This window comes from Centrocercus urophasianus, unplaced genomic scaffold, assembly GCF_019232065.1.
Source record: "Centrocercus urophasianus isolate 14NV4802_14NV808 unplaced genomic scaffold, USGS_Curo_1.0 seq_10, whole genome shotgun sequence".
Taxonomy (NCBI): domain Eukaryota; kingdom Metazoa; phylum Chordata; class Aves; order Galliformes; family Phasianidae; genus Centrocercus; species Centrocercus urophasianus.
In genome coordinates, this window is record NW_024884142.1 from 399,572 (window position 1) to 417,528 (window position 17,957).

General features: G+C 51.2%; 1 protein-coding gene across 11 annotated transcripts in view; it reads left to right on the top strand.

Moving 5' to 3' along the window:
• Positions 1-14,973, top strand: part of DTNB (dystrobrevin beta) — a 141,129-nt gene extending 126,156 nt beyond the window's left edge. For 6 of the 11 annotated variants that reach the window (XM_042809495.1, XM_042809504.1, XM_042809444.1 and 3 more), the window contains 3 exons: positions 3,652-3,796; positions 8,044-8,133; positions 9,460-9,811. In XM_042809495.1, the coding sequence (XP_042665429.1) occupies positions 3,652-3,796; positions 8,044-8,133; positions 9,460-9,545 (321 nt within the window). In that variant the 3' untranslated portion in view covers positions 9,546-9,811. Of the gene's footprint in view, positions 1-2,063; positions 2,575-3,651; positions 3,797-8,043; positions 8,134-9,459; positions 9,812-11,751 lie in introns of those variants that run through there. The other 5 variants (XM_042809486.1, XM_042809477.1, XM_042809469.1 and 2 more) reach the window with 5 other exon arrangements.
• The last annotated feature ends 2,984 nt before the right edge of the window (positions 14,974-17,957 follow it).

A 17,957-nucleotide genomic window follows, 5' to 3' on the forward strand; every position in this document is an offset into this window, starting at 1 on the left:
GGACTTAAAGATCATAGAGCCATGGAATGGTTGGGTTGGAAGGGACCTTACAGCTCCCCCAGCCCCACCCCTGCTGTGGGCTGGGTGCTCCTCAGCAGCTCAGGCTGCTCAGGGCTCATCCACTGCCTCAGGCACCTCCAGGAATGGGGCACCCACAGCTCTGGGCAGTGCCAGGGCCTCATCTCCCTCTGCGTAAAGAATTTCCCTATAACATCTATCCTAAATTTCCCCTCTTTTATAGAAAATGCAAGTTAGAAAGCGAACATGCATGATATGCAGATGAAAAGCCTGTTCCCATTTCCCTTTCTAATGAAGATTCCTGCTTTTGCTCGGATGCCGTTTGACATTGTCTGATTTCCTTAATTTCCTACAGCGAAGATACTGAACAAAAAATGAGTGTTGTAGGCCATGCATTTACGTTCTTTTCATTTCTGATCCATTTCTGCAGCGTTTTCTGCAGTTAGCTATTTGGGGCATGATGAGTTGTTTACTTGTCTAAATCGCTTCTCTAAGGAAATGTTAGCTTTTTATAGGTACACGAGATCTCTTTTATTTTAATCTATTCACGGGGATATGTGAGACGATAAAGCACATTAAAGTCGACGTAAATTCCTTGCAAAGCGAATGTTCTCAGTTTCTCGGTAGGATCACAGAATCATACAAACAAACGTGGGTCCTTCTGGGGTCATCCACCCCAGCTCCCCTGGAAGCAGAAGCGTTGATGGGTACGGCGGTTTGGAGCGGACACCTCCGGAGGCCCTTTTCCATTCAGTGAGAGATGTTACCGTCCCTTCTTCCCACACCTCTTGTTCTGATGCAAAGCCTAGAGCTGTTTTTTTCATGAGATTTTTAGGGTTTTTCAGGTTCAACCTCAGAGCTGCCGCATGCAAGTCTTGATAACTGGGGCCAGTACATACGAGTCAGCTCTCAGACATTTCAGGAGCTGGGTCAGGGCTTTCCATGGCTGTTTTTATCAATGGAAATCCATCTTCTGCATCCCGTGTACAGAAGTGTTTCAGGATGCTTAACGTTGCACTCTTCTTCCCGTAACCCAACAGCATCAGAGAGGAACTTAAAAGCCTGTTCACGGTTCTTCTGCAACAAACGCCAGAGCTTCCTGTGCACACATTGCTGTGCGCCCTGCGTTGGGTTCACTTCCACAACCTCAGAGCAGCCTCGGCTCAGTATTTACGACCTACCCTGTTCCTTCCTTCAGCCTTTGGAGGAGGAGGAAGGCTGTAGGAGTGATTTATTGCTTTCCCATTCCGCCTCGGGAACAGCTCCTGAGCTCATCCATTATCTGTCCGTGCCTCCTCCATCCCCGTCCCCTGCCCACGCGTCCGCCCACCGCTTCCTCCTATGGGGCCCAGCCCGGCACCTGCGGTTCACATTACGACCGCCCGTGCTGGGGGGACTCCTCAGCTCTTCCCTTCCGCTTCCGCAGTGTGTCTGCGTGCACCAGATGTCTTTCTTGCTTTCTCAGTCAATAATCTGCTTTCTAGGACACCAAGCTGTACGTCCCATCGCTGCTTTCTGGTTTTCCCAAATCATGCTCGTGGTTAGCAAACAACAGCAGCGTACAGACAGCTCACATGTTCTCCTTTCTCTTTGCTGTATGGTTATGCATCACAAATGTTGCCTAAAGGTCATGCACCACTTTTCCACACACGTAATTCTTCCACAGGAGTGGAAACACCCAAGCATGCATGAGACTACATTTGCTGTATGAAGTACAAAAAGAGTGAGATCGATATGTTGAATACTTTTATTTTGTCTGGAATTAGAGAATTTCAGGTTGGACATTAGGAAACATTTCTTCTCATAAAGAGCAGAGCTGCAGTGGCACAGCTGCCCAGGGAGGTGGTGGGGTCACCAAACCTGGAGGTGTTCCAGAACCGTGGGGATGTGGCACTGAGGGACGTGGGCATGGTGGGGTGGGCTGGGGTTGGACTTGGGGACCTTAGAGGTCTTCTCCACCCACAGTGATTCCACAGTTCAGTGATTCACTGCCCCACGAAGGCGATTTGCTCCCCAGAGCTTTCAGATCCTCTTTTGGCCAACAGGTGCTGCAGGTCACATCAACAGGAGCTGCTGCACAGCAGGAAGCACGGTGCTGCCCCCAAGCTGCTCTCCATGCCACGTTGGCTGCACGCCGTCACCAGCTTTTCTCAAAATCACTCAGATTTCCAGGAACTGCGTCACTGTGAGAGTGAGGGACGTTCCCAGCCCCTCTGCTCCACTTGTTGCCGTATGCAAATTGGCACAGCCCATCTGCGTGCCCAGCGATTGAGAAAAACAATTTCAGTTCCTTGGGCGCTTATTCTAAGAACGCGGATTTGGTTGACGTGTCTCAAAGGCACGTGTCAGTAGAATACAGGTGTCACCAGGGCTGGAGGCTGGACTGGGGCTGGAGCATGGAGCTTGGGGGGTCCTTCAGGGGAGATTTCGGTTAGATGTAAGGAGGAAATTCTTTGCTCCGAGGTGATGCCCAGGTGTTGCAGCCCAGTGAACAATGGGTGCCCCCTCCATGGCGTTGCTCAAGGCTCTGAGCTAGTGGGGAGCAAGCAGCCCATGGCTGGGAGTGGGGCTGGGGGGATGTGAGGCCCTTTCCAACCCGACCATTCTATGGTTCTATGATCTTTAAAGTCCCTTCCAACCCAACAATTCTATCATTCTATGATTGCAGTCCCAGTGAGCGCACATCTGGGGAGTGCCACGGGCCAGATGTGGAGATGCATGGAGCTGGCCCTGCAGTTGGTGGGCAGCTTGGGCAGAGGCACGGCTTTATCTGCCCGATGGAGCTGATGATGTTTCCTGTGTATTTGTTTCATTTGCAAACCATTTTATCTTTGCAAGACCATTGCTCTCCTGCAGCAGCCATCTCCCCTGCCAGCACCATGAGAATATTTCGCTCGCTTCTTTCACTCCATGTGTTATCAGTGCAGTTTCAAACCAACAGTTTTGCACACTGCTGGGTTTTTGTGCCCGGAGCGCTGGGCACAGTGCAGCGGTGTTGCAGGGTTGCCCTGGTAACTGGTGCACGTCAAAGGGAGCAAGGGATGCGCGGGTCGGAGGAAGGGAAGCAAACAGAATGGCACAAACAGAATGAGTTTGGTCAGGGGTTGTGCAGCTTTCATGTGATTTTTTTTTTATGGGTAGTTTTCCCCTCATCCGTGGTAGCACAGCTTGAATATAAATACAGGTTAAGGTCGTCAATCATGGCTAGCAAAGCATGGCAGAGCTGGTCGTGAACTGAGCAAGAAGGTGTAGAGTGTGCTGAGATAGAAATTGCTGCAGAGAATGCCTGGGTTGTAGGATAGCAGAGCACTGGGGTGATGAGGGCAGCTCTGGATAGTTAAAGAGCAACCAGAAAAAGTTGTCTTTTTTTTTTTCCTAAATGCCTTTTTTTAGCAACAAGTATTAATAAATCTCCTGCATGGCACTTGTGGGTTTGCTCAGCCCCTCATCGTGCATTTGCTGTTTGCTTCCTGGATGCTGCAAAGCTAAGCTTTTGGTTTCCTAACCTCACGTCCAGCAGCGGTTAGCTCTGTGCAGAGCAGGTTGCAGAGCATGGTTGCAATGCTTTACGACATTATTTGTAGACGCTGACCCAAAACAAGTGTAAGATGTGCACGCTGTGTCTCCGTGCAGGCGCAAGCAGCGGGCTCGGCGCACTCGTCCCCCACCCACGGAGCCGGCCGCCCGCTGCCCATGCCCGTCAGATCCACCTCTGCTGGCTCCACACCAACACACGGCCCCCAGGACATCGGGGACATGCAAGAAGCTTTCACACAAGGTGAGCATCTCGTGGAGCAGGGAACGGGGCAGCCCGGCTCCCTTTGCTATGCTCCAGACCAAAGGAACTGCGGCATGTTGTTATTCTTTCCATTTTAAAGGGTTCTCCCATCCTAGAATGTTATCCGATAATTGTAGAGTCCTAGAATGGAGTGGTTTGGGTTGGAAGGCACTTCAAAATCCACCCAACCCAGCCATTGCCATGAGGACACATCCATTGACCAGGTGCCCAAAGCCCCATCCAGCCTGGCCTTGGGCACTGGCAGGGATGGGGCATCCACAGATCCTCTGTGCCAGGGCCTCACTGCCTTCTAGGTAAAGAATTTCCCCCTACCACCTGGCTTCAGTCTTTCCTCCTCCAGTTTGAAGCCATCCCTCCTTGTCCTGTCACTATCAGACTAATGCCAACAGGGAAGGAAAGAAGGGAGGATCATAGCAAAGTAGCAGAACACATACTTTGTATAAATGATACTGGACTTGAAGGTCCTTTCCAACCTAGCTGACTCTCTGGTTATGGGGCTGTTCTTGCCTAGGATCACAGCTCCTTGTTACTTCCTTCGCACCTTCTCTAGATGTTACACCACTTGTGTTTGAAAAAAAATACCAGTTTTTGGCCTAAGCTCAGTGGTGCCAATCTGTATGGGCACAACCTGATCTGGGCAACCTCGTGGAGCTGTAGGGGTCCCTGTTCATGAGATGACTTTTAGAGGTTCCTTCCAACTCAAACGATTCTGTGATGCTATGATTGGATTCTGTGATTTTATAATTCTATGACTGAGCTGCAGATGTCCCTGCTCACTGCAGGGGATTTGGGCTGGGTGATCTTCCAACTCAAAGTCCCTTCCATCTCAAATAATTCTGTGATTCAACAAGAAGTAGGAGGTTATTGGGTAGTTTCAACTGCATTTCCCTATGTACACCTCATCCCCCCATCCTTTGGTAAAACCAAAATGGTTGGATCAAGTGGGTTAGCTGTCCTTTTCTGAATAATTCAGCTTAGAGTGCTTTGAGGAGCACCAGGGCAGCAGTTGACATAGATATTTATACTCCCCAGCTTCTGTAGGTAGTGTGAGTTCATACATAGCAGCTATTAGTTTAAAAAAAAAAATAAACTTCTGCAGTCATGCATTGCAAACGTCACTGGGGGCTCAAGAAGTGCTTCAGGATTTGAAGACAACCAGATGAAACAGAAACCTTGTGCACTCAGTCCAGACCTCTGCCTCTTCCTCGCAGGGGAGAGAGGGAGAAAAATGGAGGTTCCACCCTCAGGATGTTGGGAAAAGGCAAGTAAAAGCATTACTTGGGTCTGATGCCAAGAAGAGTGGCAAAGAAGAGGTTTTCTACCTTTAGGGAGCCATCACACTGCAGTGAATGAGGGAGTTAGTTCTTCAGTCCTGCCTTCTCCAAGCTCCCTCTGCGTCTCCCAGAGGCCAAGCTATTCAGTTCCATAAAAGATGACAACTTGTATCTCATGCTTTCGTTATCTGGAGGTGGAATTTTCTCATTCATGAGCGTATTTCTTGCTGAGTAGGGGAGGTGGTGAATATTAATGTCAGATATTCTGTCAGACAGATGTTCTCCTGTTCGTGGTGGTCTTAGTGATCTTAGTGATCTTTTCCAACCTTAATGGATGTTGAATCCCCGGCACGCTGAAGTGAGGACTGCAAGCCTTCAGCCCTCAGTGCCTGGTGAAAGGAAAAGGCTCTGTTGGTTGTTCTCCAAAATTTCAGCTGGTGAGTAGGTCATATGGTGGAAGAAGTCCAGTATGGAAGTGCAAAGTATCTAGAGCTCATAGAATCACAAAGTCATTAAGACTGGAAAAGACCACTAAAATCATCAAGTCCAACCATCAACCCATCACTACTCATCTTGGAGAAGGAAATGCCTTTTTCTGACCCCACCAGCAGAAACGAGCTTGGAGAAGCTGTGGGTGCCCCATCCCTGGAGCTGCCAAGGCCCTGGGCAGCCTGATGTGCTCGGTGGCAACCAGCCCACTGCAGGGAGTGGGAACTGGATGGGCTGAAAGAGCCCTTCCAAGCCAACCATTCTATGGTTCTCTGATCTTTAAGGTCCCTTCCAACCCAACCATTCTATGATTCTCTGATCTCTCTAAGCGCTTCCAGAGACGAAGCCTCGTTCCAGGAGGCGCGGTGCCAAACACCAGCGGCACGGCTCCATCTGCTGCTGTGGGTGGCCCTGGCGCCTCCTCTTCATCCCCCCAACGAGTCAAGAGCCTCATCCCACTCCTTCAACAGCTGCCCGTCCTTTCCCTGCAGATCAGCTTTCTATTCTCCAGGCTGCACGCAGCGGTGCTGTGAGTCCCACCAGGCACTGGGAAAATCTGCTGTATCTGGTTCATCATTTTCCCCTTTGGTTTTTTAATGAGGAAAGCACAAAGAGGCAAAATGATCTCCTTTCTGCAGCTACGAGTAATGAACACAAGATTGTTGTAGTACAGTAACTGCCCTACTTGATTCTTTTTATTTTACAGTAGTGCTTTGGCATCAAAATGTGCTTTCTATCCATCTGCATTTGGAGACACAGAAGAAGCGATGTTCCTTCTGCACAGTGTGCAGGCTTCAACTCCTGGCTCTGGGACAAGCTCATGGAATGAACCGTGGCTCATTCCTGCTTTAGAGGAGCACAGTCTTCACTAGGTCCTGTCAATATTGCCCAAAGAGAAAAAAATTCTTTTTTTCCAGGTTTTTAACACCTTAGTATCTCTATGCAATGCATGGCAGGTATTGTATAGGGCTGTTGTAGTGCTAAGGGCTTGGGTAGCACCTACATCCCAATAGTATGGTGGTGGTGGTTGTGGCTCACAGGAGCAAATTATCCATAGGCAACGCTTTCAGAACAAAACCTCCTGAAAGGTTCCATTTGTTTTACTTTTTTAATATTTTTTTTTACCAAAGCATTTAAATTATCTCTGTGAACTCTTCCATATCTTCTAAAATGAGAGAAAAGAGAAAAAGTGGGTGAAGGTCTCATTCCTGCTCACTTTTTCATTGCCATACCCAGGACTGCCAACATCATCACTCCCACCCCATGGCAGAGGGGAAATCAGCAGGAAATGTTTGCAGAACCAAATCTTATGGTCCCTAATGGGATACATTTCCTTCAGCGGAGCCCTCTTGGTCTTCCACTTTGCCACTGGGAGAAAACAGCATTAGAATAAAGCCCAACAGCTGGTAAACCTTTTGCAAGAGAACATGGTCAGCAGGCTCCGTAATAAGTTTCCGGGAATGCTCTTTCCGGGAAGGCAATCTGCACAATTAGTGCTATTTCATATCAATCATGTAAAATCAGACAAATTCTAAGCAAGTGGAGAACGCAGGAAGCAGGATAAAATTTCTGTGTGTTCACATAATAAAATAATTTAATGCCACCAGCCAGAAGGGCCTCCAGTGGCAGTGGGCGTCCAGATGAGCTCGTTAAAGTCAGTGTTTGTTTGTTTGTGTAGCTGCCAGAGCATCACGCCATGGGCACAGTGCTGGTCACTTGGTGCCCAAGCCAGAGGACAGGGATGTGTTGATGGAATGTTCATGGCCTCCAAGATACGTGCTGACCATGCTGACATCCATGGCTTATGTTAATATCCACGGGTGGTGTTGACAGCCATCCATGGGTCGCGTTGACATCCAACCATGAAGTGTGTTGATATCCATGGGCCGTGTTGAAGTCCATGGGTTGTGCTGACATCCATCCATGGGCCATGTTAACATCTGTGAGCCATGCAGACATTCACAGGCCATGTTGGTATTCATGGGCCACGCTGGTAGCCAGCACAGAGCCTAGCGGCAAATCCACAGCACCGCAGCTAATGGCAGAATCGCTCAGAGGAGTCGAAGCCATCGCAGCATTTGGGAGATTGATGAGATGGGAAATATCTGGAAGAAGACAGGCACTCAACTTCAAGCATCTTGAGCAGAAAAACCCTGAGCTGACGTAGGGGTGCTGCCCTCATGGAGGAGAAAAGCAATGCAGGAGCTAATGAGCAGTCAGACGATAGGCTTGCAGACAATAGCCAGGCAGAGTGGGAGCATTCCAGAGCAAATCCAGATCTCTTCTCAGGGCCCTCCAATGCAGCTGGGTGCAGCACCACTGCTCTCCTGAGCAGGGATCCCTGGTGGAGCTGTGGTCTGTGGAGCTGAGCTCTGCGGGGCTGAGCTCCATGGGGCCAGGATCCATGAGGCAGGAGGGCTGTGTGCAGCTGCTTTACCTGCTGCGTGTTTGCTCTGCTCCCAGGTACAAGGAGGAACCTGCGCAACGACCTGCTGGTGGCCGCTGACTCCATCACCAACACGATGTCATCGCTGGTGAAGGAGCTGCACTCAGGTAAGAGGAGAGAGATTTGTCTTTAGATTTATTTTTTATAAAAACTCTATTTAAGGCGTAACGCGAGATTACGCGTTCATTTCTTCAACAATAAAATGAAAAATCATTTTTTATGGCTAGCCTTGCTGAGAACTCCAAATGCCATCCGAATAGGATTTGCATCGATTTTATCACTTAACCAACAGAATGGTTAAGGTCACATCCTGCAGATAGAAGCCTGGCTGCTGATTGTAGCAGCAGACTAACACCTAGATGCTGTGTCCTGCTGCTATTGATCTGTATGTGTGCAATAGCAGGAGCTCCCCATGGCTTGGGCACCACTCGGAAATGCTGCTTTCCTGAAGGTCAGATCTCCTGAGCAGGGCACGAGCTGCTGAGCAATGGCAGTGCTGGCAGCAGATGTGGCATGAGGGAGCGAAAAGGAAATTAATTACATGCCCTTGCTTGATGATATAGAATCAGAGAGTCATAGAATCACAAAGGTTGGAAAAGCCAAGATCATCAAGCCCAGCCATCAATCTATCTCCACCATACCACCAAACCATGTCCTTAAATGGAATCGTAGAATCACTGAGCTTGAAGAAGACTTCCAAGGTGATCAAGTCCAACCATCAGCGCATCCACTACCAAGCCCACTAACCCATGTCCCTAAATAGAACCATAGAATGCTGTATGGCTCTGGTTTGAGACTTTACAGGTTCTGGTGCTCCTGCTGATGCTCCTGCTAGTGTTTAGCAAGTAAAGCAAATATCAGTGTGCAGGTCATGATCCACTTTGATCTGAAGGTCTTCAAATTTTGCCCTTTATTGTGGAGCTTTCTGTCTCTCTTTGCACTCAGCAGCATGTGAAATGGGCAGGAGTGATAGCACTGCGTGTAACAACTGTCACCTGTTTGCTTAGAGCTCAGGGAGATGCTGCACACAGACGCAAGCCACCATCTACAGAAGAATGTGGCCTTCTGTTCCTATGCTCTGCAATATAAATATGAGCTTTTTCATAAATCCTCTTCAGTTGAAACAGGGCTCTGTGCAATGGGTATGGAGCAAAAATCCAGCCTTGGGCACAGCCTGGCCCAAGGGTCCTGAGAGCACAAGCAGGCAAACAGCAGTTCCAGGAAGGGACCTCAGGGTTTCCACCTCAGATCAACATGAAACCATTTCCTTCTTCCATAAAGCCATTTCCTTTTTCCATAAACAATTTCCATGTTCCATAGAAATACTTCCACTTGTTAGATTTGATTTTAGCCTAAAACTTGTGGTTTCCGTATGTCTCAGTTCTCTCGTGTACATGTCTCATCCATGCGTGATGTTTTTCTTCTTCCTGAAGCAGAGGAAGAAGATGAAGAAGAAATGGAAAAAATGCAGAACGGGAAGGATCAAGGTAAGGGAAGAAATCCTGTCTCTGAGCTGTGAATCACAGAATGATGGAACGGTTGGGTTGGAAGGGTCACAGAGCCGTAGAATGAGTTGGAAGGGACCTTAAAGATCATAGAGCCATAGGATGGTTGGGGCTGGAAGGGAGCTTTGAAGACTCTCTAGTTCTGATCCTCCTGCCGCACGTTTTCAGATCTGCTCGTCCCCAGGGGTCGGCTTGCTTTCTCCATTCCGATTCCCCGAGGAGGACTTGAGAAAAGAAGACTGAGAGGGGACCTGATCCAGGTCTATAAATATCTAAGGTGTGGGGGGCAGAATGGCGAGGCCAGACTGTTTTCAGTGGTGAGTGGAGACAGGACAAGGGGAAACGGCTGGAAACTGCAGCATAGGAAGTTCTGCACAAATGTGCGCAAGAACTTCTTTACAGTGAGGTGACGGAGCACTGGAACAGGCTGCCCAGGGAGGTGGTGGAGTCTCCTTCTCTGGAGATGTTCAAGACCTGCCTGGATGCCGACCTGTGCGACCTGCTGTAGGGAACCTGCTTTGGCAGGGGGTTGGACTCGATGAGCTCTGGAGGTCCCTTCCAACCCCTACAATTCTGTGATTCTGTGTGATTCTGTGACTTTCGGTGTCAGAGTGCCACCACGGCTGTTCCCGCAGCGTGCATCCAGCTTTAGGGAACATTTTTCTTTAACAAAGCCCCACACAGATATTTTTAATGTGTAAGAGGAGGAGGAAGAACTGCTCCAAGTGCTGCAGGAGCTGTGCTGTGGATGAGTACATTCAAAAACAGCAGCCCCACACGTGGGCTGGGTAGCGGCGCAGCACCGCCTCATACGACCTTGTCCGGACGGGCGCTCAGCATCGCCCACAGGCAATGATCCCATGTGGGCTGCTCATGGCTCCCTTTCATCTCCACCATCCCCAGAGGTTTTTCTGTCTCGTTGAACCAAGCCTTATTCCAGCAGTGACAAAGTTGGACTTTTTATCCTTTTTTTGTTGTTGCTGTTGTTCTATGCATATTTTCCTTCTGGCTGAGAAGAAGCAAAGGGGATCACGTTTCGCACTAAAATTCCTCATTTTCCTGAATCTTCCAGTCCAGTGCTTTCAGGTGCCTGGGAATGCTCAGCTTCCTGATGGTTTGTCCATCAGCGTTCGGCATTGTCAGCATGCGTGAAGAAATGCACCGAGTCTGATCTCAGCTTTCAAAGCAGCATGGCGTTGGCTCTAAATCACAGGACTCTCTCTGCCCTAGAACATTCCTCTTAAGCTAAATAGCTGAGATGCTTAGCAGATGACCCTTCTGCTTTTTTTTTTTCTTCTTTTCCCAAACGTGCATCGCATCTTGCATGTGGAAAAAAGGGGAAGGGAGTTTTGAGATGGGATGTGTGGTGGAGGCATAGTAGGACAAATCCTATTACTCACTGCAGCACTGGGGAACGGAGACATAACCCAAAGCAGGACTTGGCCCAAAAGCCATTGTGTGGAATGTAAATATTCTCTCTGCCAGAAATTAAGTGATTTTTTAACGTGGCAGAGATAGCGAGATGAAAAGCCGGCCAAGAAATCAAGGAATGATCGATAATGAAGGCGCAGTCCTCCTGCAGCCCAGGAGGTGGTGGAGGCGCCTCCAGGCTCCAAGTGCTGGTGGCCGTGGAGAGTCCCTCTCTGGGATTTGTTGGGTTGCCGTGTGGAACGTGCTTAGGGGCTTAACTGAGGCTCCTCTCCTGTATTCCAGAGGGCTGGAGATTGACCCCAGTGCCTTCAGAGCTGTTTGCAGATGAAGAGCTGCTCAGTAGAGCAATGAGAGATGGAGAGGTTGGGTTTAGGACAAGAGACAATGGCTTCAAGTAGCACCACAAGAGGTCTGCGTTGGGTATTAGGAAAATTTCTTCTCAGTAAGAGTGGTGATGCAGTGGCACAGCTGCCCAGGAGGTGGTGGGGTCATCATCCCTGGAGGTGTTCAAGGAACGTGGGGATGTGGCACTGAGGGACGTGGGCAGTGGGCACGGTGGGGTGGGTAGGGGTTGGACTTGGGATCTGAGAGATCTTTTCCAACCTGAGTGATTCTATGATTCTGTTTAGGGACACGGTTAGTGGGCATGGTGGTGGTGATGGTGGACGGTTGGACTGGATGACGTTGGATGTCTTTTCCAACCTTCTCAATTCTATGATTCAACAATTATTCATTGTACAGGAAATACAGTTGCCTGTTTGATGGATGTATCTTCTTCCTGTATTGCAGGTTAGATGGACGACCACAGGCTGTACAGCAATTCAGGTGAGCCTGGACATTTCTCTGCCAACCTTCTGCTTTCTCCTTCCTTTTATGCTTCTGTACAAGACGAGGAGAGTTTCCCTCCCGCCACTCTGCACCTATTCCAAAGGATGCTGGGTTTTCCTAGTTATGACCTAATTCAGCTCCTGCTACAGACAGTGGGAAAGCATCATTAACTTCAGTGAAAGCAGAATTACCGCCGTTATCTTTTCTTTTATTAGCATTACCTTTACACTGAGAGGCCTCCGCCAGGAAATCGGAGTCTATTGCGACGGACGCTATCCAGATGTACTAAAAATACAATCTCTACCCTCAAAGAGCCGGCACTGTGTGTTATAATAAGGCACAGCAGATGGACAGACAAACAGGTGCTGGGGAGCATGAGACTGTGTCGGCGGAGAAAGGCTGAGCCTCGCGCTCACAATGCCTCCGAGGCACCTGGGGCAGATCCCTATCACTTCCCCACTGAAAAACGTAGGAGGGCACCGGGTTGGGTTTCCACTCTGCATAGTATTTGCCTGATGCGCAGTGCTGATCTCTGAGCGCTGGCAGTGGGAAGGAGGAGGGTTCCTGCAGCCAAAACACGCGGCGTGGGCGCAAATGTGGGTTCGCAGAGGTCGATGGGGATCCCATTCCTGGGTCTTCTTCCATTGTGCTGGAAGCTTGCACACTGATGAGAATCCAGAGAGCAGAACAAGAATCCCACCTTCACATTGTCCATTGGGATCCAGCCCATGTTGGCCAAATAGAATTAGGCACAACTGCTGCAAAACACAATTCTGCATGATAAAACTGGCACCATTGCGCTCTGAAGGTAATTTGCAAAGCACAGAAACAAAGCTTTTGCCCTTTCTGCCTCCCTGCCATTTTAGTAATGGATAGAGATAACCTGAAAGCAGCTTCAGAGTTTCTCTGATAGTTTTTACATTAGAAATTCAAGTCCTGTCTCGGCTGGGAAACAATCTGGTAACTGAAGATCTTGAGTGAAATGATGCCATTAGAGGGGATGTAGGCAGTGTGGAGCTCTTTGTGCTGTCTATGCACGGCAGTCCCTTTGTGCCCCTTGGACGCTAATGGCTGCTCTGCACTTTGCTGTATGGGGGGCAGCTGGGACAAGGCTGTCCCTTGCCACGGAACAGGGGCTGAAGCACCAGGGGTGATGCTGAGAAGCAGAAAATGGAGAAAAGTGAGACAATAAAGGCAAGAAACTTTTTCAGGGCTTCTTTATCCTCCAGAAGGGGCGAAGAATGGAACTGAATGGTCTTTAGGGACCCTTCCAAACCAACCCATTCTGTGGGTGTTCTTCTTTCGGGTCCCTCCAACCCAAACCACTCCGTGATTCTGTGATTCCATGGTTTAATGCTGTGGGCTCAGTCTCTGTTTCCTATGGTGCAGGCGCAGGGGGCTCTCGATGAGCTCGTGACCGAAGACGTCCCCGCGCCGCTGGGAGAGCCGCGTTCCGGCCGACCCACCACCATCGCGCGACTGTGATCGACGCTGACCTCCCACCGGCGCCGGCATTCTCCCAGCCAACCGAGGGGTTTCCCCGTGGGCATTTGCCTCTTAGGCCATTGCATGTACTGTTTTCCTCAGTGTGTTTACTAACGATAATCAGACAGTGCCCCATCGAACTCTGCCATTTGCGGGAGGTTCAAGAAAAAGGCAATACTCCCCGCTCCCGCTACGCATTCCGATCTGTTGGATTTCCCACCCAACAGCGGCACCATCGCATCTCATGCTGGCTGTTTCCTCTTGGCTCCTGCCCTTTGCTGTGCATGACAAAAAATGAGGTTTGCACCATTGGGGTCTCTTTGCGTGTAAAGCAGGGGGGACTCGTGAGTGTGGACGGTTCAGACCCACCTAGAAGCACCGCTCCGCTGTCGGGTTGCTGTTGTGTTTGATGTTACACTGTCCTCTGTAAGTGATGGCGTGTCAGGGAGGAACAAGCAGTGGGAGGACCCCAGACCAGTGCCTCTTCTTTAAACTGTTACCAAATGTCCCCTTGCAGGCAGGGAATTCGGGGATGAGTAGCTTGGGTTGGCATCAGCATCTCTGTGTTCATTCTTGAGAGGAGAGCTGGGTTTTGTTTAAAACTAAGAGAAAGAGCAGAGTTGTGTAGTCTGAGGCTGGGAGCTCACCGCCGTCTGGGTGCTTAGGAAACGTTGCAATCAGTTCCAATCACACCATTTCGGGGTTTTTTTTTTTCCCCTCGGTGTTCTGGAATGTTATTTTTAGTGGAAGGAGCTGAGTGCCCTAATGCAGCCATAAATATTTATCAGGGGTGATGAATGGGAAGCAGCGATAAAGCCCGAAGCCAACGGCAGCCAGTGCGGCACGGAGAGCGCTCGTTGGGTACCTGCAGCCCTTTGGGAGAGCAGAAATAAACAGACGTGGTGGCCACAGCCTGAGCCAAGTGTAAATATTGTGAGCGAGCTGTCAGGGAGGGGAGAGGAGTGATGAGAACCCGACTCAGCGCGTGCACGGCTCATGAAGCACGGATCCGCAGGGCACCCTTTTTTTGTATTGTTGCTCACTGCATGACCTCCCCTTCTTACTTTGGGGGATAGGGGTCAGTGCATGGTGCGGCGGGTTGGGGTTGGATTTGGTGACCTTTGAGGTCTTTTCCAACCGGAGTAATTCTGTGATTCTGTTTAGGGATGTGGTTAGCAGGCACGGTGGCGATGGGTTGGCGGCTGGACACGGTGATGGTGGAGGTCTTTCCCAACCGCAATGATCCTGTGGCTATGTAGGCAGCCATGGTGGTGCTGGGGTGACAGCTGGACGCAATGACTCAGCTTTTCCAACCCTCATCCATGTTGGGAAGCAAACCCTACAGCTTGCTTGTGCTTAACTGGGAACATTGCAAACCTTCTGCTTGCCTTCACGATCACCGCCTTAACCCCTGCAGGAAGAACACTGCAGACCACGCTTTCTCCAAGCTGCGAGCTGTGCCATCATGGTTCCAGCACGTGTGCATCTTTCCTTTCAAATTTGGGGTTCATTTCTTGTGCACACCATGGGGTTTGGTGGCTCAGTCGGCACCGGTGCCCAGAGCGCGTGGTGGGGAGGATGGGAGTGCCATTGGTAAGAACCTGTGAACTGGAAGCCATGTTCTGTCATCTGCCAAATACTGAATAAATTCATCTCATCCCTACAGGGTGTTTCGTCCCTCAGCCATGTGAAAAAGAAGCAGGAATATTCCTGGAAAAGCAAAATAAATTTTAGAAAAGGGTTGTAGTAGGAAATCACTGCCTAGCACGGAAGCAGCTGCAAACGCTTCGCTGCGTATTCATACGGAATGGCAGGGCTGGGGATTATCCGCGTTGGTCATGGGCGCGGGTCGCTGGGAGCAGACAGAGCTGCCTGTGTTCAGGGCCACAGCCCTGCCAGATGTTGGCCCGCCGCACCGCACATCTGGATGGGGCCAGGGTGGGCCACAGCTTGGGGGCTTCACACCGCTCCAGGCTGCGCTCCCACCCCATGTGTCCCATGGAGACCCCGTGAACCCCATAGAGACCGAGGGGTCCTGGTATCCACTGGGGATACAGGGAGCCCGTGTGCCCCGTGAAGGCCTCGTGTACCCCATAGAGATCCAGGGACCACCATGTGTTCCATGGAAACCCAATGCATTCCATGGAGAACCAGGGACGCCTGTACACACCATAGAAACCCCATGAAATACATGAAGATTCCATGCACCCCGTGGAGACTCAGGGACCCCCATGTGCCCCATGAAGACCCCACGTACCCTATGAAGATCCCATGCATTCCATGGAGACCGAGAGACTCCCATGTGCCCCATGAAGACCCCATGCACCCCATGGAGACTCAGGAGCAGAGCATGGGGGGGTCCTGGCCTCCCCTCGTTGCACGGTTGGGTGATCTCGGTGTAAGCGCTCTGACCCTGGGGCGCCAGGGATGGGATTTGTGCTCATTTGCAGCATTTAATGACCACCCGGGGCTGCATTATCCGCTCCCACTCTCATCCATCACCGTAAAATTAATTCCTCTGCCACAAGCTGGGAGCCGCAGCCTTCCTCCAGCCCTCCTCCTCCTCCTCCTCCTCTGCCCCGCACCCGCCCGGCATTAATGATTGATGGGGAAGGAATGGGGAGCGCCCGTGGGGTTATCGGGGCGATCACAGCACAAACACCACACGGGAGCCATGGGCACGGGGGCAGCACGGGATGTGGGGGTCCATGTCCTCAGCCTCCACCGTGGGGACGTGGCGTGGCACTGGGATAGGGCATGTTAATGGGATGTGGCGTGGCACCGGGATGCGGCACAGCACTGGGATGTGACACGGCACAAGGAAGTTGCACAGCACAGGGGCATGGCACGGTACCCACCCCCACCGGGACTCTGAGGGTCTACAGCTGTGCCCCCCCCCCTTCACCCCCCTCCCCTACGCTGCAGAGATGCTCAGCACTCAGGGAGCTGTGGAGGCTTTGGGGCTGACAAACCCCACGGGGGACGCCCGGTGCCCACAGCCCCACACGCTGCAGCTGCACCAGAGCGTGACGAAGGCTGAGTCAGCGTCTGACCATGTGTCACCAGCTTAATTTGGCTCCCACCCGCTCGGCAAGATGCATTAATCCATCCCCAAACTCCCAGAGAGCTGCCTGCAAATTGGCACCTGTCAGTGGGATGGGATGGGGATGGGATGGGGATGGGGAAGGGGTAGGGTTGGGACAGGGGTGGGGATGGGGTGGGGACAAGGATGGGGATGGGATGGGACAGGATAGATGGGGATGGGGATAGGATGATCATGAGGATGAAGATGAGGATGAGGATGAGGATGGGATGGGGATAGGGATGGGGATAGGGATGGGCATGGAGTGAGGATGGAGCTGCCCATCCCGACCCTGATGCTGCTCTGTACTGTGGGGTGGGAGATTTATGGCCATAGGAAACGTCTTGCCAGGAGCCTGCTGCCCTCCCACAGCCCACATTGACCTCTCCTGTCACACAGAGATTTAAGCCCAGGATAATTACATCCATTAACCTAAAGGGAGCCACTGGGCTGGGAGTGCCCGTGGCTGCCCAAGGAGCACAGTGGTACAGACCCCAATGGGATGGGGAACCCCAGTGGGGATAGGGAATGCTGGTAACCCCAGTGGGGAAAGGCAGAAATCCCAATGAGACTGGTTGCCCCAATGGGATGAGGAATTACAGGAATCCCAATGGGGAAGGGGAGTGCTGGGAAACCCAGTGGGGACAGGGCAAAACAGGAATCCCAGCAGGGATGGGGAACACCAACGGGGATAGGGAAAGGCAGGAATCCCCAAAGGGATGGGGAACCTCGGTGAGGATGGGGAAGGCTGGAAACACCAATGGAGATGGGAAACCACAACAGGGATGGGCAAACCTCCATGGTTCTATGACTCCGTGATTCCAAGGTCTCACCCAACCAGGCTGGTTCCTTGGCTGTGTCCCTGTCCCTGTCCCCAGTGCCAACACCACAGCCAATGGGTGCTGGGAAGAAGTGGCAAAACCCAACCAACACTTTTTGCATCAACATTTCCTTTCGCACAGGGGTTTCAAACCGGGTGGAAAAGGCTCCGTCTTTGGCACGAGTCATGTTTTCCATCCTGAAAACTGTCAGCAAAGCAGCACTGAGGGGTGAGGCCTTCTGACGAGGAGGGGAGCGCCTCAGGAAGCGTTTTGATGAGGAGCAGCCAACGCTGCTGCAGACAGAGCTGCACCGCGGCCAGGGAGCAGCGCCAGATGTGCGGCAGCTGCAGCCCAGATGCCCCCCACCCCACTGCTGCTCCTCCGGGAACCAGGGGGGGAAAGGCCTTACAACAAACGGGTGTGGGCAGATCCACCATTGTGCAAATGCACGTGTGTGCAAATGTTGCCATGTGTAAACCCAGGTGTAAATACACTCGTCTCCACGCACCTCCAGGGCACCCACCTGCACTTTTGCAACACTACACGAGGAAAAGCCGCAGGGCCCATGTTCAGGGGAGGAAGGGTGTGCCAAGGAGAGAGCAATTAGGGGATGGCTTCAGGATATGGGAAAGTGCTCCCACTGTAAGCAGGCTCAGCAAGAATGAGAGTGATGAAAAATAAGGCTGTGCCTGGAGTGCTGTTTTGGGACGGGGAATGCAAACAGTGGTTCAGTGGGGATGGGGATGGGGATGGGGATGGGGATGGGGATGGGGATGGGG